Source organism: Astatotilapia calliptera, chromosome 13 (assembly GCF_900246225.1).
Source record: "Astatotilapia calliptera chromosome 13, fAstCal1.2, whole genome shotgun sequence".
In the NCBI taxonomy this organism is placed as follows: Eukaryota; Metazoa; Chordata; class Actinopteri; order Cichliformes; family Cichlidae; genus Astatotilapia; species Astatotilapia calliptera.
This window is the reverse complement of record NC_039314.1, coordinates 11449117-11472072: the sequence shown is the minus strand read 5'-3', so window position 1 is coordinate 11472072 and position 22956 is coordinate 11449117. Positions and strand designations below refer to the sequence as shown.

General features: G+C 40.8%; 1 protein-coding gene across 1 annotated transcript in view; it reads right to left on the bottom strand.

The window, feature by feature from the left end:
- Positions 1–5186: 5186 nt before the first annotated feature.
- wdr27 (WD repeat domain 27) overlaps positions 5187–22956 on the bottom strand; it is a 53150-nt gene continuing 35380 nt past the window's right edge. Inside the window, exon 24 of the mRNA XM_026191025.1 lies at positions 5187–8033. Coding sequence (XP_026046810.1) covers positions 7920–8033 — 114 coding nt within the window. The 3' untranslated portion in view covers positions 5187–7919. The remainder of the gene's footprint in view (positions 8034–22956) is intronic.

The window sequence follows — 22956 nt, the reverse complement described above, 5'->3', positions numbered from 1 at the left end:
GAAGACTTGTGCAAGAGTGACTAAGAAATCTACAGGGAGCAGCAATGTAAAACCTACAACAACAAAAAAGATTGTAGGTATGGACAGCTAATGCAAGAACTAAGAGGAGTTTTGTGTGAGAGAGTGAACAAAGTGAGAGTGAGATCTCTTCAGCGGAGAGGAAAGGAGGAGGAGCTTTGGCCTTGGGTCCCTGGGCACAGAAGGTGCTGCAGCATAGCTGAAGCTTCAGTGCCGATACAAACTCATCCTGCATTTTAGTTGCTCAGGGACGTAAAATGTAAGTAAAGGTTTGAGTTTTTGAGTACTGTAAAGTACATACATCACAACAAGGCATCCTGTAGAAGTGTTGGAGAGTAGATAGCACAATATTTCATGGCTTCCATTTTTCATTTATATCGCTCCATGGTTTTACTTCCTTACAGTTTAAAAGTTTCATATTATACTTTTCATTTTGATGCTTTGACAGTTACAGTTTCATGACACAAAAAAGAAACCTGCTTTTATGTACCCACGGAACATTTAATAACTACAATTTTAAAAAAATCCACCCCTTGACCAGTAATTTAAAAGTTTGAGTAATCAAAAACTGGACTACACGATATTTTTGCAAAGGAGGATGGTAAACATGCCACACAGAAAAACAGGAACATGAGCACCACGCAGGGTTTTTTTGTCTTTTTTGGTTGTTACAGTACAGGTCACTGCTCACCACTGTTCTTCTTTCAGTAGCCATTTTCACACATGCACAGCAGCCTTGAACCTCTCTAGACTTCAGGCTATATCCAAAAAGATGCGTTCATCTTCCAGATCTGACAATTGAAGCCAACCGGAGACATTATAACCAGAATTCTGAATGTAAATCTACAGAAAAAAATCCCCAAATGCTAAAAACTGACGATTGTCACACTCCTGTCACCAAGGAGCAAATAAACTGCTGGAACAGGAAACTTATTAGTCGACCATGTTGTTTGCACTAATACGTGCATGCAGCAGAGATTTGCAGAGACTTCAGAAGTTGTAACTGTACTTCATACCTTCTCTTGGCATACCATATACATAGGGTGAATTAGGATGGCAGTCTTTAAGTGCTCTGCTGGAATGAGCCAAACATATTGATTGTGGTTGCACTCCTAACTGGCCTGTGTGTACCTTTGCGCATGTGTAGTAGAAGTAGTGTACTTGTGGAGGAAATATGAGCCTTTTAAAGCTTACTTTGGCCCACGTTGCCAAACTTGATGGATTTGAGAAGCAGTTCATGCAGTTTCTATCCATTTATTTAGATAGTGGTTTTATAATACAGACAACAAAGTGGTTCACAGGAGGCCTCCTTGTGACAGTCTTATGAGCATTAATTGTCCTTGGTTTTTCATCAAGAGGGCAGCACTGAAAATGCTCCAGTCAAGTCATCTTTTACAAACAGTCAGTTTTTTCGGACATTACGGGAACATGCTTTATGTGACCGGGCAAAATGTAGGAACATCAACAGCGCTGTGAGTCCTGACTCCTGCACGCTGTGATGAGGCAGCATCCTCACCTAAACCAGAGGGACTACTTCCAGGAATGAAACTGTATCTCATGCTATTACCTGTTGTGTGCTGCATGTAAAAATGAGGAATTGCGAGCAATGTCAAGGCCCGAGTTCACCAACAAAGATGTTTGAAAGGTATGGAAAACTTGCATATATTGTGAATTGCTTTATGAGCCACAGGTAATAAATCTATTTGGTATTTGAGCGAAGAAACACGGAGATAAATTCGATTTATGAAAAAGGCAACAAACGTATGTGGTTTTAAACAATAACTTCATTGTTTTAACACCTAATTTGAAAGCAACAAATCCGTCAAGTGGAGGGGAGAATGTGCTGCATGCTGGTTTTTGATATAACAGAAAAAAAATAAATCACTGAATCATACACCGAGGGTCGGTGCAGCTAGAAGGAATGTTCCAGAAGAGAATTTCCTGCTCATTATTGACTCCAGGTTTCATCGCTGGCAACCTGACTCTGTCTGTACACCGAAAGCTTTAAACATTTGAGGTGAGTTAGTGTGACGCAGCTACAGTTTCCTTCAAAAACCATCTAAAATTCAGTTCTGAGATGTTTTCACTTCTGCTGAACCAGAGTTCATTCGAGGGTATGAAAACTTGCACCTTATGAAATGGAAATTCTGCCATATACTTACTTTCTTCCACAGATTTAAGTTACCCGGACAGGTGAAAGCCACGGCTAGTTGGCAACCACATAAGCTTAAAACTAGGCTCGCAAGGATGACACATGATGTATGTATGTGTGTTTTTTAATATCTCTTACTTTGATGTGTTTTCAAACACTGCCGGCACATTAAATTGGAGCAGAAATATTGATCACATCTTCCTCTTCAAAGCTTTCCCATTGTTTGTTTTATGGCAAGAGTAAAACTCTAAGAACCAGAGCATAATGTTATGTAACAATAGTAATATAAAAAAAAATGACAGATTAACAGGCTACATAGAGACACATGCACTGAAATGGAGCTCAAGCACATGTGCTGGTAATTTCCCAGCTTACTTAAACATGATTAAAGAGGAAAACATAAAATTGCCTCTTTAAGGAAATAAATTCAGCCATAAAAACAAAGGAATTCACTAATGGTAGAGGTTAATGTTCAAATGCTATCTTTGTTCAGCGAAAGGTTAGAGTTTAGTTTGATGAACCTGAGAAATGGGCAGAGACTTGATGGTTTATACTTACTTGCCAAACTATCATCTTATCTCACCCTTGCGCCTCGGCTTAATGGAGCTGACGAAGTGCCTTAACCTTATAAATACTGTGCGCTCAGCGAGGAGGTTCTTGTTTTAAGGCCATTATGACACCTCTGGATTTCATGTTATGTTTACCTTTTTGAACGATCAACAGTATTTGAATGCATTTTACCTCAACAGGGTTTGTTCACGGATCTGGAATCCTGTGTTACGTGCTCCTGTTTTTCCCATTTATCCCGCTAACTCCGCAAGGGTCTCGTGTTGATTTATCAGAGTGTTAAGGGTTTCAATGTTTATGCCTCGCACCTTGGATGACACCATCTGGTAATAATCTGTATTTCCGTTGTTGTCTGCACAACGCAGCCCAGAGCTGCTCAGGACAGAGTCAAGTACAGTAAAGACGCTAATTGCTTGTCTGTCTTCCTGTGTGGCTCCATCGGGATATTTCACCAATATTTATTAGTGACTTTAAACCTTATCTTTCATGGTCGTTATTTACAGTTACCTTGAATGTTGCAGTCAGAAGGGGTTAGGCTGGGACATGCGCTGCACTGTTCAAAATAGAATCTGTAATTTGTGGACCACAAAAGAAGAAGCAGAGCGCAGCGACTACACAGCATGTTATATCTGATGCATGAACTAATGTATGTACTCAGGGCCTCATACTAGATGGTTTTCAGGAAGGGTGTTGTCAAAGTCAAAAATGTTCTTGACTTGGCTGAGTGACAGATTTAATGTGAACTGGACTCCGAACAGCCATAGCTTGTTGTTTTACACAAACGACGTAAAGTACCGTACACGGGTGATCAAAAACAAGCCTTCTAGCATTGACACCATTAGCAATAATCTTCCCTCTTTTCCCTCCCCCATGTTAATGAGCATTGATTGGTTCACTTTGATAAGACTTCAGAGTTTGTCAATGTGGTGGGGTGACTCACAAATAGGTTACGCCGTGCTAGTCTGAGGTCTCCCTTAGAGGAAGGATGAGAAGTTTGGCCATTTTGGAGAGTGTCAGATCAGAGCTGCAACTCCTCCACAAGGAAAGGAGCCAGTTGAGATGGTTTGGGCATCTGTCAGATGACTCCTGGGCACCTTGTGTTTCAAGTGTTTCAATTATGTCCTAGCAGAAGGAGACCAAGGACACGCTGGTGAAGTTACGACTGTTGACTAGCTTGGGAACACCTTGGTGTTCTGGGTGTCCCACCAGAACTGCTGGTGAGATAGCCGGGAGGAGTGAGGTCTAGGCATTTCTGCTTAGGCTGTTGCCATGGTGATCTGGACCCACATAAGTAGGAAAAATGGATGTATGGATGTTGTCCCCACAGGCTAAAAAGCAATGGAAGTAACATGCTGGTCCAAGTATAGTCAATCCATAAGTGTCACGAACCTGCTTGTCCTTATAATGGTCAACAGCAGGTGAAAAAGAGGTCTACTTGAAAAGAATTGTATGAGAAACTGACCCTACTTCTTGCTTGATTTATCTCCTCAGTAAATATTTTCCCAGTGAGTTGTTGATCTAAATTGCGAGTTTGCGCGTCTTATTTAATAGAGAATTATGTTCATTTTGTAAATTATAATCACACAGAGTAAACTACAAGATAAATTGGGTTATGTTTCCAGACGTAGCTATTTGTGATTCCCAAATTGCTTCCGTATGAGAATCCTCTGTTGCTGGCTTCTCAGTCTGAGCCACCTCTGGTTTCAAGAAGATGCCAAAATGCCATTATCAGGTGGAACAAACTAAGATGGAAGTAGCTAACATAATGCATAAAGGTCACGTTAGCTACTTCCATCTTTTATGTACAGCTTATGGTTGTATCGTTGCTTCCACTGTAGCACACTGATGCTCGATGACTGATACCATCATTAGTGTCTGAACATTTGAAGACTCTCATTAAATAGATTGCGTATGAGCTGAATCTCAGTTATTTTTCCTGTAATTTACGTATAGAATATAAATCATTACAGATATCATCAGTTTGGATTTCTTTGGCACAATTTATAGAACATTATACGTTGTTCCGTTAGCTTTGCTTATACTGGAATGAACTGAGAGAGCAGAACAGCAGTTTTTGACACGTGTCCACTCCCTTAGCTTTGAACTCTTGAGAACAAAAGAGCAGAAATCCTCACGAGTCTGTAGATCATCAGTAAAGTTCACGTGCCTCATTATGACCCAAGGGAAATGTGTTCAGAGTGCTGATGAGACTGTGACCAGCGAGCCAAAAGACCACCAAACCACATAGCAGGGAACGACACCTACACATTTGTATATTATGCTGAGGGCTCTGCATATCTTCCTCCAGCGTTACACCATGTTCAGTGCTGTCATATCCAGCATCTAATAATTCCAAAGCTGGAGACAAAGTTCTTCTTTCTGTCAGTTTCAATGACAAAAGACTGTGAGAGATTGAATGTTGGACACTCATAATGTTTGGGTGTGGATATTATTGAAGTCCTTTTTTATTTTCAAGTGTACTTCATTCTTTAGTGGTGAGCTCGATGAAGGGAGTGGACCCAAAATGACCTCACACAGACAAAGGATTTGCACATATGGCAATATATTACTTTGTTTTGAGAGCACATGCTCACTGAATTCAGGTTAATTAATTCAAGGAAAGACACTGAATACACACATTCCAGGACGAAAATAGAGAAAGAACATGGCTGCGTAAATTTACCCCAAAGACAATTTATCGTTCTGCTCCGATAAAAAGTGTCTCCTACTTGCAGGAACACTAAAGCTCACCGTGACAGGGAAAATGCAGCGTTGCCAGTACATACCTATCTTTGTGGCATAAACACACGCACCTACACACACACACACACACACACACAGTACATACATAATGTAATGCATGACAAAGCAAGAGGTACCACCCTATAAATCCTATCCATATCTGGCAGCTGATACTGTGCAACTTCAAAGCTATACTTCATGATCTAGCTGAGGATCGCACTGCACATCCTCACAGACAGCCTGCCTTGGTATCAATTAAAGTAAGCAGTCCAAAAAGGGCAGAGTAAATCAAATACAGAATACTGGACAGGGGACAAGACACAGATGAGCAGTTTTTGGAAAACAGTCTGAGGAAGTTAAGACTGAGCATACTATCAGTGGATTTAGCGCCATCACATAATGCGTCAACTCTGATATCTTTTCCTAATGGACAGGGGATGAGTGATGCTTGAAATTATGTCCCCCTGCAGATGGGGGATGAGCATTCCTCCTTTCTGTCTGAAGACTGAGTTAAGGCTTATAATATGGTGGAGGTGACAGGAGCAGCAGAGCAGGAGACTGTTTTTCCAAAGAAAATTAAACATCACCAGGAAACGTTACTTAGCAATAAACTGTGGTATTAAACTTGAGATAGAAAGAATATCTTAATGTTGAACCTAAGAGGACATGCGATATAGGATTGATGACTTTGTGACTTCAAAAATTATTTTTGATTTTATTTCCAAATCAATGTAAGAGAAAACATATTAATCTGTCACCTTGTTTGGAGATATAAGAATGACACAAAAGAATAGAGACTTAGTGGGGTCTGGCTGGGCCATTTAAGGACATTCACAGAGTGGTCCTGAAGCCACTACTTTGTTATATTGACTGTGTGCTTAGGTTTGTTGTCCTGTTTGGAGCTGAACCTTCAGCCAAGTCTGAGGTCCAGAGCGCTCTGGAGCAGGTTATCATCAAGGATGTCTCTGTACATTGCTGCATTCATCGTTCCCTTGATCTTGACTGGTCTCCCAGTTCCTGCTGCTGAAAAACATCCCCACAGCATGATGCTGCCACCACCATGCTCTGCTGTAGGGATGGTATTGGCCAAGGGATCAGTAGTGGCTGGTTTCCTCCCGACATGATGTTTGGCATTCAAGCCGAAGGGTTTAATCTTTGTTTCAGAGAATTTTGTTTCTCTGATCTGAGAGTCCTTAGGGTGCTTTTGGGCAGACTTTTTGGCTGTCATGTGCCTTTTACCGAGGTGGGGCTTTTGTTTGGCTGTTCTGCCACACAGGTCTGATTACTGGAGTGCTGCAGAAATGGTTGTCCTTCTGGATCTTCTCCTCTGTCTACAGAAAATTCCTTAAACGTCATGGCTTGGTTAGTGCTCTGACATGCACTGTCAACTATGGGACCTTATGTAGACAGGTGCGCACCTTCATGTTGAATCAAATTAATTTACCACAGGTGGACTCCAATCAAGCTGATCAGCAGAAACAGGATGCCCCTGAGTTCAGTTCAGAGTGTCATGGCAAAGGCTCAGAATATACATGTTATATTTTAATATATTTTTAATAGATTTAAATTGTTTTGTAGAATTTTGAGGTGAAGAATGAATTGAATCTATTTTGGCACAAGACTGTAACATCACAAATGTGTTTTTAAAAAGCTCACAGAAAATAAACTGGAATCTTGCATCAAATGGGAAACCTTAGAAATTTAAGCTTGCCAGCTTTTTTGTAAATAGTGTTGTTGCAAACCAATTTTTCAACAAATTCAACAATTTTTGAACAAATTTCACATTGAGCCTTTATATCCTCTACTATGTATTAGAGTACCTGACAGTTTGTTGTGACTAAGGTAGAAAGGACTAAACATCCAGCACAAACAATGGAGATGGGTGCATCAGTATGAACAGTAGGAGCATCTGTGTGTCTGGCAGCCAAAGTGGTTGCACCCAGTTGATGTCATAGCTCTACGTGCTGATCTGCTAAGTGGAGGTCACAGCCAGCGATATAAGAAGTACATCTGTTCCACATACTGAACAAACTAAACGTTATGCTTGACCATTCAGAATGTGCAACAGATGTGAAAAACTGCTAATAATAATTGTTTTTGGCAAATTTAGCGATATTATGTTTAATTGACTAAATCGTGCATCACAAAAATGCAGCTAAATGAGTTCAAAGAAAGCAGCGTGCTCCCTTTAAATAAGAAATGCGCTGGAAGCATGGGCAGGAAGTTTAACAAAGACGAATGATCTGAAATGGCTGGTTTCTACTGACAATTTTAAGCACCGAGGAAGAACACACAAGAGCACATTTTTATATAACTCTACCTGTTTTTCATTAAACCAAGAGCAAAAAAAGAAAACGTTTAAATTCTTCTTTCCCAATGAAAATCCCACTTGGAACTGCATTAATAAAACCTGCATGGGCTCTGCAGGGGCCAGCTGTAATTACACAGTCTTGTTGAGGACACTGTGCACGGCAGCGCTGGTGTCACAGGACAAAGAAGAGCCACTGCTAGACTTAAACAGCCTGAGCTTCCCATCCAGGGTCCCAGTTAGCAGCTGTGAAGAAAAGAGAAAAAGCATGACATCATATTACGCTTTTATTTTTGCACACTTTTTTTCTAAAACCGTGTCAGACATCACTCTTCTTTTTACCACCTCTCTATTTAGAATACAGAGTTTCATAACGGCACACCTAGATCCCCGAAGAAGAAGAGCACCACTGAGGTCAAGACCATTCTGTGTTCCCCACCAAAATTCTTGATTTTCCATACTTGCCATTTACCCCCCCCCCCCCCCCCCCCCCCAAAAAAAAAAAAACAAAACATCATGTTGCCAGGCCTTAACTCTGTTATATAACTTTGTTTATTCAAACAAGGAGATTGAGGTTCCTGCCAGCAATACTCTCAGTGAGTCAAACATTTGGAGATTAATAAGGCACCCACACAACGACACAACAATAAACTAGCATTAATCCACACCCTGTAGGCAAACACACACGCACACACTACACACTTAATGACATGTGCAGGCTGCACACAGACAAGCACAAATACAGACGATCAATGCTTGACTACAATTTTTAGTGAGACGTACACAGTGAATCATATGTCTCTATCAGCCAAGAGAGCAGATGAGGCTGAGGAAGCATTACCTCAGCACTCTGACAGTCCGTCAGAAGCAGTGGGAAACCTTCTATGTGGGCTTTGCAGTGAGACCTATAGCACATTTTTACATGTGCAATTGTTCAGAATTTAAAAGTATACCATATTATGGAAAAATAACTCAAGATAACTCACAAACAGCTGTTATAACCTCTATTTCATGCCACTTCAACCCAAGTTTATTTTTACCACCCAGTCTTAAAGGACAAGTGAGCATAGTCTTTATATAAAGTCATGGCCTGCGGGGCCTGAAAAGTGAAAGTGAATGCTACGGTGCCTGACGCCTCTGGCTTGACAAAAAGAAAAGAAAAGAAAGAGATCTTGTTGTATAGAAGTCAGGGGTAAAACAAACCTTAGGCTCACATTGACCTTTCACCCTCAGTAATCATCTACATGATGAGTTGATGTTCTTAATTGTTCAGTTCTCTTTCATTTTTTAGTTCAGTTCTTTCTGACCTTGGTGTTAATTTAGTAAATTATGGTGTCCTCTAGAGTCTTAAAGGGCAACAAGATAATAATGACTCATATGTGATTGACAAATAGCGACCAGTGAGTGTGTCCAGTAAGATCCACCAGTTACTTTCCATGTTTCAAAAACCTCAATGATGACACTAAAAACATTGGTTAGGTCCATCCCTAACCAATGGATGATGTCACAGTATGTCCATCTTCTATGTGACACCTTTGTAGGTAAGTGGAGAAAAACAAAGAACCAATCAAAAAAACCCAACATTTTACAAAATGGGAATACTCCATCAGGGAGTTTTACCTATGGTGAATATCTAGACCTGAGGTGGCTGTAAAGACAGCATCTTTTTTAAAAGCATGATAACATCAGGAATCTTGGCAAACAATGATTTGCCAAGTTGTGATAAAAAACACATTTGGTACAACAATGGTCCAACATTTTTTCCCTTGTACTAAAAAGGTTTTATGCAGGAGAAATAATCCTTTACCAGCAAGCAGATGCCTGTGCTGGGAAAGGGAGTCACAATAGCTGAGGTCTGAGGATGACTCAAACACACTAAACTGGGCTGGATGCATTCTTCCTTTGAAGGGTGAAAGTTGCAGTTTCTCTTCTATAGACACATTAAAGAGTTCCTGGCGAGTGTGAATCCCAGAGACAAGTTAACTTCCTCATAAAGGCAACCCAGTGAGCACAAACATATTACATCTAAATATGCATAGTATGTGATCGTGAGTCTTTGTACACCATGACGTCCACCTCAGTGACCTTAATCAACAACAGCCAGGCTGTCTGGTTCTTGCTCCCAGGCAGCTGAAAAGCCTAAAACAGGGATGTCAAACATAAGTCCCGGGGGCCAGAATCAGCCCAGGAAAGACTCCAATCTGGCCCACTGGAAGGCTTTGGAAAATGTGAACTGTATTTTTATAGGTTTTATAGCTTTTCCTAAAAAAAAAAAAAATACCTCCACCATGGCCATTCATATTGCACCAAAGTAAAGCAAAAAAAAGAAAGAAGAATTCCTGATTTTCATTTTTTGTTCACAACTGTAGACATTTCCAACTTTTCCAGTTGGGTCACAGTTAACAGTTAAAGTTAAAAAAGTCAGTTAACAACTTTCTACTTTATTATTACAGGACTTAACTGAGGAATGAACAACTAGAACATTTACTGCCATTTTACACATTTATTTCTGACATATTTCTTTAATATGGCAGATTTGTGGCACAATTAGGCAAGATTTTGTAATTATATAGAAAAACTGAGACTTATTGTTAAAATTGCACTTCATTTTAATTTTCTTAGGGATTAAATGTGTAGTTAGGTTTTTTTACACTAACAGAAAGGGGAGTTATATTGTTCCAGCCCACTTAAGAGCTAAGTGGGCTGTATACAGTCCACAATGTAAAATGAGTTTGACATTCTTGACCTAAAACTTATGAGAGTTAGACGACAGCTACAGTAGCAACCATGGTTTTGGATCAACTCTGATCCAAAACCACTGTTACTGTGATAATACACCAATGTAAGCATGTAGTGTTAAGAGATAAACACAGAAAAGTCCAAAGGAATCCAACACATTACATCTTTGCAACCTTAAACTTTTATTTTGCCCCAAACAAGCCCACATAATAAGGGTAGCTGAAGGTTTTATGTGACCTTTGGTATCAGATGTTTTTGTTAAAAATACTGACTTACTATAGAAACACAGAAAGGAGTCATTGTGGGTCATGACAGATTTGGCTGACATTACAGCTTCATTTTCAAGACAGACATAGTTTTCATCAAGTTTGATTTCTGTGGAATTTTAGATAACCTTACGCACATAACCTGAGGCTCCATTTGAGAGTTTTGTTCATTTGTTTTGAGGTTTGGTTGAACAAAGTCCAAGTCCAAACTTTTTAGGAATTCTGAGTAAGATCAGAAAATCCATTGCATGGTTTGTCACGCATGTTGCATAATTTATTGTTAGCAACTGGCTCAACACCACGGAAAAGAAACCACAAATCAACAGTTCAAAGCCAGAATAAAAATGCCGATTGAGAAAGCAATGTGGATTAGATTTTCAATGGTGAGTCAAATTTTGGCACTCTGGATGACAGAAAGTATATGTCTATAGAAACCGGTATGAACAAATGCTAAGGATTTGATAATATGGCGAACAATGTGTTTTCCCCTCCCAGAGGATGCCATTCATCAGCTGTGGAGCACAAATTTAACAAACGCCAACATAGCAAGATGTTCTGTAGTGACCATGCTGAGAGTTGAAGGAGGATCCAGATGACAGATGGAAAAAGGGGCAGATGGTCACCACGGTTATCTCAGTCTTGACTTTACATAGACATGGGATCAATAAAAGAAATGTATAGCCTGTTGCTCGTGGTGATAAATAGTTGGTAACTTATGGATATATTCACACTCAGAACCTTTTAGACATTAGACAACAGACAATACCATCTGGGTGAATATAAGAAAGTAGTTATATAAAATATAATGTTTTATATCCTCCGCTTACCCTTATATTTTTTTAAATGTAAATCTTTATATCTGTGTATCTTTAAAACATTAAAATTGCATAAAATGAGAAAATAGAAAAAATTGAGAAATCCGATTGTACTCACAGATCTGAACTTAACATTTTGAGTACTGGGACAAAGGAAGTTCACCATTATTACCTAAGACCACAGCCAACTGAAGAAGTTCTGTCTAATGCATGTGAAAGGTTTCGATACTTAAAAATGTCTCTTGTGACTTTGAAACTTCCTGTTCATTGCAGTTCCAGCTGTGCTGAACACAGGCCAGGCTGTCTCAGCTCAGTCTGTGTCTCACTGTAATGTGACATTCTGGAGTAGACAGCAGTCCACCTCTGTATTTATTCTCTGGCTGCGACAGTACGAAGGGGGTAATGTCTGAGGTCAAGAGGAAACATATCCATCCATCCATCCATCCATCCATCCATCCATCCGTAATCAGCCAATCAAATGGGCAGCTCAATGGGCAAGTAGAAACAACACAACCTTAAAGTTGACTTGAACATGTCTACTTGAATGAGGCATGGTTGTTGGTGCCAGATGCTTTGGTCTGAGTATTTGAGAAACTGCTGAATACCACACCCAGACCGCACTTGTGTCAGCTAACAATAGGAAGCTGAGGCGACACACAGGCTCACAAAAACTGGGGAACCGGAGACTGTAAAAATGTTGCTTCCTCAATTTATGCTGCAAGGTTTGAATGGTTGGGTCAAAATTTGAAGTAAACAACATGAAAGGAAGGCTCCATTCCACCTGTGTCATCTCTTTTATGATCTCAGTGTACTAATCTTATGATGGTTGCTTCCAGCAGAATTATGCACCATATCACGAAGCTTCAAACAAACTTCATCCAACAGAGTACCTTTGGAATGTGACAGAACGGGAGATTTGCATATGGATATGCAGCTGGCAAATCTACAGCAACTGTGCTATCGTGTCAATCTCCCAGGAAAGTTTCCAGCATCTTGTTTAATCTGCCTGCAGTAGTTCTAACAGCAAAATAATGGTCAACCCACTGCTAGAAGAGTGTGCCTAATAAAGTGGCTGTGAGTGTACAATGTACATGAATCAAAGTGTTGCGCTGACATCATTGGTATTTGTGATACACCAAAATTACTCATATATTGGTTTGTGTGGTGCTGTTAGGTAAAATAGGTAGTAACAACCAATGATTCTTACTGTTAAATAACCTAAAAACCATTGTAAGCTAATAAAATAATAATGTAACAGCATCAGAAAGTGCATCTTATTTCACTGGAGTCCTCAAATGTGCTACTTTTTCCAACCAGCAGTTGCAACCACGAAGATATAAAATTGAATTGCTATTCATTACAGCTGTAATTGTGCTGATCGTACTGTGCTGCATCTCAGGGAAAAACTCCAGGGATCCTTTTATATCCTAGTCCATCCCTGCTGTGTGAGTAACAGCCGCCAAATGGCCACAAATTAAAAATGATACAGTAAAAATGTCTACTGGGACAACAGCTGGGGTTTTTTTGCCCGGCTGCAAAAAGTAAAGATGATAAAAGCTGACATAGAGAGACAAGAAAAGCACTTAGCATGAAAAGTCACAGATATGACTCACTCTTTGTTCATCTTAGTTTGGATGATCGTACGTGTTAAAGTTTTGCAGACAACTGATTGTGTCAGCAAGTGGTCATGGTTCTGCGCTACCTCCAACACACTAAGTGCAAATGAGAACCAAGTACCTCAGAGTTCAAAAACATTCACTTAGTCCAAAGACTCTAAAAGAAGACAGTAGATTATAACAAAAAACAAAACAAAAACAGATGTATGACTCAGAAACTGACCAGACGTGTAGCGAGGAGGTCCAGTAACTTACAGTAAGATACAGTGGTGTGAAAAAGTATTTGAGCCATTAGTGATTTTTTAGTTTTTTTGCACATTTGTTACACTTAAATGTTTCAGATCATCAAACAAAGTGTAAAATTAGATACATTTTAAATTTTAAATTATGGTTTTATTTACTAAAGAAAAAAGCTATCCAAATCTACCTGGCTATATGTGGAAAAGTAATCGACCCCTAAATCTAATAACTGAATTGCACTGAATAAAAACAATTTGGCAAAGAAGAGTGGGCCAAAATTCCTCCACAGTGATGTGAAAGACTCATTGCCAGCTATTGCAAATGCTTGATTACAGTTTTTGCTGCCAAAGTGGTTAACCAGTTATTATGTTTAGGGGGCAGGGCTGGACTGGTAATCTAGCATACTACGCATTTGCCTGGTGGGCCAACGTACTTGTGGGCTGATGGGTCAATATTTCTTTTTTCTTTGTTGATAATTATACAGGCTACAGGCCGGCTTGTGGGGCTGCTGCACCCCGGCCATGCAAGCACTAACAGAAGCACATTTGTTCATTAGTGACACTGGATTGCCCAATCAAATCTGGCCCCTATTGCACTCATGCACCTTGTAGAGTTTATTGTTGAAGACGCTGATAATGATGGACAAACAAAAGTGAAATGGTGCAATATATGTCAAATTAAGTAAATTGAATTAATCATATAAGCAGCAATAGTACCAGCAACAACCCCCTCGTAGTCACAAGAGGCGCTAAACAGAGAAGTGCAGGAGAAGGGATAGCAGTCTCAACAACAGAGTGAGAAAGAGATGGAGGAAGTTCTAAATAACATGATAAGAAAATGGTTGGAAAGTAGAGATTCAAATTTTAAAGTAAAATTAATGACTTCTAGTGATGTGTGAAACCACAATTTTCAGTACGATTCCAAGTAAATACAGGATCACTTTTGCCAATACTAATACTGATATAAATACTTAACCTATGAAGACAGCCTATGTAGAGGAGTGCAATATGTCATGAATTATGAGATGAATCATCATGAAATGCATATTCTAAACACATATTAATGACCACAAAATCACTGTGATTTTTACCTTTCACAATAGTTACCTAACAGAACAAAAGAGATCCAATCCCAGTGCGAGCATCAATACTATCAATATTTTGATCGATCTGTCTCCCGCTAATAACCGCTTTGACTAACGGTTAAAGAGTAGTTTTTTATTGTCACATGCATGCACTGCTACTAAGATGTCCGAATCCAACAACAGCTTTACAACCTGATAGAAAAGAAAAACTTTCAATATCAATAATCCAACAAATTGAAATTGAAACAAAATACAGTATGCGTATGATTATTATATATACATACAGTTGCACTAAAAGCTACACTTTTTATTTAACTAGTATCAGCTAAGATGTGCTAATCCAATGACTGTACCAACCAGATAAAAAAAACCTGATACACATAATGATAGTTTCAAATATTTTTATGTGCATATATTTAACTGGACCATTTGCGACCAATCATGGTGGCCTGCTTGGACCAAAGATGCTAGGGCTGATTTTTTTGTCTCAGTCCATACCTGTAAAGGGCCACTTATTATTTTACATACGACGAGACAGGTTGGTGGCTGATTTTTCCCTTGATAAATGAAATCATCATTTAAAAACGTTTGTATTTTCGTCTAATATTAAGCTGGAGCCAGGCCTGGGGAGGGAGCCAGAGGGGGAGCATCCAATGACTGAGCTGTAGGAGCCTTGGGGTCTGGCCGGGTGCAGCCCGAAGGAGCAAATTGGGCCCACCCTCCTGTAGGCCCAGCACCTGCAGGAGGCTCCATATGGGTCGGGTGCAATGTGTGCCGAGCAGCAGTCAGGGGCAGAGGCCCGTGACCATCTGATCCCCAACTGTCAAGGCTGGCTATTGAGAAATAGAACGTCACCTCACTGGTGGGGAAAGACCCTAAGATGGTGTGTGTGGTTGAGTTATAGTTGGGTTCACCTCAATGCAAGCCTTTGGAATTGCCTTCATTGAGAATTGGCGGCAGAGGAGGGTATTCTTATATCCCCTCAGCTTACTCAGTATATTGCCCTAACTTTTTGGGGTCACTGGGTGAGGTTCTTGAGGGTCCGCCTTCACACCGTCATTCTTCTGGGAGACTTCAATGCTCATGTGGGCAATGACAGTGATACCTGAAGGGGTGTAAGGGAGGAATGGCCTTTCTGATCTGAACCCAGGTGGTGTTTTACTATTAGACTTCTGTGGAACTCATAGTTTGTCCAAAATAAACACCATGTTTGCACATAAATATGTCCTTAAGTGCATGTGGCATCAAGCCAGTGATTGATTATGTAATGGCATCATACATAGCCATATGTTCTGGACACTTGGGTGAAGGGAGGAGCTGAGCTGTCAACTGATGATCACCTATAGAGGGTTAGGGGTGGATGCTGGAAAGACCTGGCACACCTAAATATATACTAACAGTGAGCTGGAAACGTCTGGGAAAGGCCTTGGTCTGGGAGATCTTTAACTCCCATCTCTGGCAGAACTTCGACAGCATTCCGAGGGAGGCTGGGGACATTCAGTCCAAATGGATCATGTTCTGCGCCTCCATTGCCGAGGCAGCTGCAAGGAGTTTTGGTCGCAAGGTGTCATGGTGAAAATCCCTGAACCTGATGGTGGACACAGTAATCAAGCTGAAGACGGAGTCCTATCGGGCTTGGTTAGCCTGTGGGACTTTGGAGGCAGCTGATGGGTACTGGCAGCCGAAGCTCCCCTCACAGGGTGTACAGTGTAAGTGTGGTGCTGCTGAATTCAACTGAGGATATAGTCAGGCAGTCAGGGAATACTTTTAGGACCTCCCTAAACCCACTGACATGCCTTCTGAAGGGGGGACTGGGGACTAGGGGAACTTTAATTTTCGTAATTAAAATGAAAATTTTATGTCTACAGAAACAAAATTATCTACAACTGATACTAGGTTCTAGGTTCTAGGTTCTTTATTATTTGTCACATGCATAGTTATACAAGTATAACACACAGTGAAATGTAGCCTGACACGCTCCTCGACATGTGCAAAAATTGGGGGGGGGGGGGGGGGGTGTAGAGGAAGAACATTATATATATATATATATATATATATATATATATATATATATATATATATATATATATATATATACATACACATATAGTATATACACTGGGTGAATGTGCAGTAGTAGCAGCAAGCAGGTGAATTCTGTACATTAATATGAATAGATATCTGACTATTTTACAGGATAGACAATATAAACATATTTAAAATTAAAGGAATTGAAATGTACATTGTGCCTTGGTTTAGTGTCTGGAAGAGTCTTGTCTCAGTCAATTATAGATGATGTGAGAGGGCGGGTGTGTGTGTTTAGGGCACGGATGGCTTGGGGATAGAAGCTCCTCTTGAGTCTCTCTGTCCTTGCCCGGAAGATGCGGAACCTTCTACCAGATTGCAGAAGTTGGAACAGTTTGTTGCCAGGATGGGACGGGTCCTTCAGTATCTGCGCTGCTCTAGTCCGGCATCTCCTGGTGTAGGTGTCCTGAAGCGGGGGGAGAGCAATCCTGCAGCAGCGTTCTGCGGATCACTCTCTGGAGAGCTTTTTGAGCTTTTTGGTCCTTCACACAGCTGTTCCTGAACCACGATGTCATGTTCTGTGTGAGGATGCTCTCCACAGCACCTGTATAGAAAATCCTGAGGATCTTTGGAGAGACCCTGAACTTCCTCAGTTGTCGTAGGTGATACAGGCGCTGCCTAGCCTTTTTGGTCTGGACCTGAATGTGGGCAGCCCATGTCAGGTCTGAGGAGATGTGGACACCAAGATACTTGAAGGACTGCACCCTCTCCACTGGAGCTCCATTGATGATAATGGGCTTGTAGTCTCTGTGCTGACCCCTTCTGAAGTCCACCACCAGCTCCTTGGTCTTGCTGACGTTCAGCTGGAGGTGGTTGTCCTGGCACCACGATGCCAGATTCTTCACTTCATCCATGTAGGCCGCCTCATCGTTGTTGGAGATGGCACCCAACACCACTGTGTCGTCAGCAAACTTCACAATGGTGTTGGAGCCATGGGTGGCCACACAGTCTGAAGTGTAGAGGGAGTAGAGCAGTGGCGAGAGGACACATCCCTGAGGTGCTCCTGTGTTGATGGTGATGCTGTTGGAGAAGCACCTGCCCACCCTCACCACCTGAGTTCTGCCAGTGAGGAAGTCCAACACCCATGCACACAGACGGCTGTTAAGTCCCAGATCCCTCAGCTTTGTGAACAGTCTGCAGGGCACTATTGTGTTAAACGCTGAACTGTAATCAACAAACAGCATTCGCACATAGTTACCCTGTTTCTTGTCCACGTGGCTGAGAGTGGTGTGTAGGACGTGGGCGATGGCATCCTCTGTGGATCTGTTGGATCTATAGGCGAACTGCAGCGGATCTGTGGTGTCTGGGATGGAGGAGGAGATGATGTTCTTCAGCAGCCTCTCAAACACCTTCATTACTACCGAGGTCAGTGCAACTGGCCGGTAATCGTTCAGGGATGAGGGTTTGCTGTTCTTGGGCACAGGGATGATGGTGGATCTTTTGAAGCATGTGGGGACCACAGACTTCGCCAGGGACTCGTTGAAGATGTAAGTGAACACACCTGCTAGCTGGTCAGCACAGCAGCGCAGCAGACGGCCGGTGATACCGTCTGGCCCCGCCGCTTTACTAACAACTTTTATAGGAAAAAAATTCCAATGTGCTAAACCAAATTACTGATAAGGCATCAGTAGGCAAAAAAGCAACACAAACAAAAACACTTTAAGCATCAGCTGGCTTCAGTTTGTTTGCTAAATTACTCACTGAGGTTTAGATGAACAAGGTCCTTAACTTAAAGATCAAGTGTCAGAAAGAAGAGGGACATGTCTGTAAAGGTTCTCAGTCATCCAGGTCATCGTGGTCGAAAGAGCTTGGAACGAAAAGCGTCTGGACTTCTTTAAGTTTCTTGAAGATGTTTCACCTCTCATCCGAGAAGCTTCTTCAGTTCTAAAAACTGAAGAAGATGAACCATTTTCTTTCCAAGCTCTTTAGACAAAGAAGAGGGATATTTTCACAAAGAGAGTAACAACTGGTTCAACAGATGCTTAGAAGAGCTCATCTAGGCAAGGCAAGGCAAGGCAAATTTATTTGTATAGCACAATTCAACAACAAGGTGATTCAAAGTGCTTTACAGAGACATTAGAAACAAAAACAAATAAAAAGCATGATTTAAAATTAATTAAAACAAGCAAACAAACAAACTAACTAAACACACACATTTCACACCTGTTCGCGCGATCTGAACCCTTATCGTAAGGGGAGCTACCAGTCCTTCTGTGGACGAGCTACTTTCTATTTTAAATTCCCTGAATTTAAAATCTCTAGACCCAGTCTAGACCCAGTTGGGGAGCTACCCAGAGCTCTAATCCCACACCTGTTCGCGCGATCTGAACCCTTATCGTAAGGGGAGCTACCAGTCCTTCTGTGGACGAGCTACTTTCTATTTTAAATTCCCTGAATTTAAAATACTCTCTAGACCCAGTCTAGACCCAGTTGGGGAGCTACTCAGAGCTCTAATCCCACACCTGTTCGCGCGATCTGAACCCTTATCGTAAGGGGAGCTACCAGCCCTTCTGTGGACGAGCTACTTTCTATTTTAAATTCCCTGAATTTAAAATACTCTCTAGACCCAGTCTAGACCCAGTTGGGGAGCTACCCAGAGCTCTAAACCCACTTAACAAACAAACAAACAAAACAGTATATAAAATCAAAACAGATAAAATCAGAACAGTAGATAAAATCAGTAGTTAATGTAAGTTTTGAAATTTAAGCTTAACAAACAAACAAAACAGTATATAAAACCAAAACAGATAAAATCAGAAATAGATAAGATCAGTAGTTAGTGTAAGTTTTGAAATTTAAGCTTAAAAGTGTGGATTTGGTGCTTTATTCAAATGCAGCTGAGAATAGGTGAGTCTTCAACCTGGATTTAAATAAACTGAGTGTTTCAGCTGATCTGAGGCTTTCTGGGAGTTTGTTCCAGATATAAGGAGCATAAAAGCTGAATGCAGCTTCTCCGTGTCTGGTTCTGACTCTGGGAACTGATAAAAGACCGGATCCAGATGACCTGAGGGATCTGGAAGGTTCATACTGGGTCAGCAGGTCACTGATGTATTTTGGTCCTAAACCATTCAGAGCTTTATAGGCCAGCATCAGAACTTTAAAGTCTATCCTCTGACGGACAGGTAGCCAGTGTAAAGACCTCAGAGCTGGACTGATGTGGTCCACTTTTTTGGTCTTAGTGAGGACTCGAGCAGCAGAGTTCTGAATGAGCTGTAGTTGTCTGACTGATTTTTTAGGTAGACCTGTAAAGATGCTGTTACAGTAATCAAGCCTACTAAAAATGAATGCATGGACTAGTTTTTCCAGGTCCTGTTGAGACATCAGATCTTTTATCCTTGAAATATTCTTGAGGTGATAGTAAGCTGACTTTGTTATTGTCTTAATGTGTTTTTCTAAGTTTAGGTCTGCATCCATCACTACACCCAAATTTCTCGCCTGGTTTGTGGTTTTTAGATGTATAGATTGAAGTTCTCTGGTGACCTGTAATCGTTTTTCTTTGGCGCCAAAGACTATTACTTCAGTTTTGTTTTTGTTTAGTTGGAGAAAATTGTGGCACAACCAGTCATTGATTTCCTCAATGCATTTACCAAGAGCCTGTACAGGGCCTCGGTCTCCTGGTGACATTGTGATATATATTTGTGTGTCATCTGCATAGCTGTGGTAGTTTATTTTGTTGTTCTTTATAATCTGTGCCAGTGGGAGCATGTAAATGTTAAACAGAGGGGGTCCCAAGATGGAACCTTGGGGAACTCCACATGTGATACTTGTCTGCTCAGATGTGAAGTTACCTATTGATACAAAGTATTTCCTGTTTTCTAAGTATGTTTTGAACCAGTTTAGTACAGTTCCTGAAAGACCTGCCCAGTTCTCCAGTCGTTTGAGTAATATGTTGTGGTCAACTGTATCAAATGCTGCACTGAGATCTAGGACTGACATTTTTCCACTGTCTGTATTCAGACATATGTCATTAAACACTTTTGTCAGAGCGGTTTCAGTGCTGTGGTTCTGTCTAAAACCTGACTGGAAGGCATCGTAGCAGTTATTCTGTGTTAAGAAGTAATTGAGCTGTTGAGAAACTGCTTTTTCAATGATCTTACTTAAAAATGGGAGATTTGAGATCGGCCTGTAGTTGTTCATTTGTGTCTTGTCAAGATTGTCCTTTTTCAGTATAGATTTGATTACAGCATTTTTTAGTGGTTCTGGAAACACACCTGACATTAAGGAAAAGTTGACGATCTGTAACAGGTCTGACTCTAAAGTCTTTGAGACCTTTTTGAAAAAACTTGTTGGCAGGACATCTAAACAGCAGGAGGAGGAGTTCAGTTGACCTAAGATGTCCTCCAGGTCTTTGCTGTTAATAGGGTGAAACTGTTTGATGGTGTTTAAACAGCTTTTCGGTGGACACAGTACATATCCTGGATCTGCTGTTGATGTTCCAACTGCTTGTCTAATCTTTTGGATTTTGTCTGTGAAGAATTTGGCAAAGTCATTGCAGGCCATGGTTGAATGAAGTTCAGCTGCCACTGGCACAGGAGGGTTTGTTAGCCTGTCAACTGTAGAAAATAAGACCCGAGCATTATGGCTGTTTTTAGTGATGATGTCAGAGAAGTAGGACCTTCTTGCACTCCTCAGTTGTAAATTATAATTGTGAAGTTTCTCTTTATAGATGTCATAATGAACCTGGAGGTTTGTTTTTCTCCATCTGCGCTCAGCTTTCCTACACTCTCTTTTTTCATTTTTCACTAGTGTGGAGTTTCTCCATGGAGACTTTTTCCTTCCAGAGATAACCTTCACCTTAATGGGGGCAATAGTGTCCATTACATTTAACATTTTTGCATTAAAGCTATTGACGAGCTCATTGACTGAACCTTTGGACAGGTCAGGTGTTAATGGGAAGACCTGGTTAAAGATCTCACTACTGTCTTCAGTTATACACCGTTTTGTGATCACTGCTGTTGATATATTTGTGTGGGCTGAGATTTTACTTTCAAAGAAAACACAGTAAAGATCAGATAAGCCCACATCAGACACAGTAATGTTTGAAATGCTCAGGCTCTTGGAGATCAGTAGGTCAAGAGTGTGTCCTCTATTATGTGTGGCCTCTGTTACATGCTGAGTCAGCCCAAAGTTGCCCAGAGTGTTACTCAGGTCTTTAGTCCCTTTGTCCTGAGGGTTGTCCACATGGATGTTAAAATCCCCAACAATAATTACACAGATCACAGACAGCAGTTCACTGAGGTCATTAAAAAAGTCTGTGCAGTATTTGGGAGGCCTGTAAACATTAAGAAACACAACTTTGGATGGGGCCTTCAGCTGTAAAGCCACATATTCAAAAGACTGAAAACTTCCAGGAGATAGCTGCTTACATTGAAATGATTCATTAAATAAGACAGCGACCCCTCCTCCTCTCCTGCTCACCCTGGCCTCACTGATAAAACTGTAGTTAGGAGGGGTCGTCTCGATGAGAACAGCTCCACACCAATAATGAACCCTCTTTTGAAGTGAACTGCTGATAGTCAAGCTATCAGCAGTCCTGACCTGCTGATAGTCAAGCTATCAGCAGGTCAGGATGACACAGAACAGAAATATGAGTAATCCAAACAGTGTGCAGCGCCATGAAATCTGTGCCCCTCATCTGACCCAGTAACCCGTTTCTTCACTTCTGGCTAAAACATTTTTCTTTACACATGAATCCAAAATTCCAAATTCAATGGAAAAAGTACCTGTGGATACAGTAGCATGACTGCCTTGTTTAAAGGCACTACTAAATTGTAATCTCAAAAAAGAAAAAAAGAACATCCTATTTTGTATTATATGCAAGGAATGACAAGAACACCCCTGTTGCATGTGAAAATCCTTCTGCTCTAATTTACACAGTAGCACATTAAGGTTCAACACGAGAAAGCAAACAAATTGCAAACAAATTTACAGCTGCATACAATGCAACTCCCACACGATTTTATAAGACAGCATTGTGAAGTGACAATAAAAGCTAAAATCCCTAATTACAGACTAAAGTACAGGAATAAACCTAAGGGAATAAACCCTGAGGTGGATCTGTCTGCTTGATTCTCTTTTAAGTATTCAGGTGGAAAACATGAGTGATAAATGAGTGGAAAATATGCATTGCCTTATCTGTCTGTGTCTCCCATCAGAGGTTTCTCACAGCTGTAAATATGGAGAACATCTGGCCCTCAAATGTAGATAGATCAACAGCAAGATGAACACAGGTTAGGGACATTTTTTGCCAGCACTTTGTCTTAGGAGAAAGCATGAGCATAGCATATTTCCAATATATCACATGGTTAACTTTAGAACTAACCG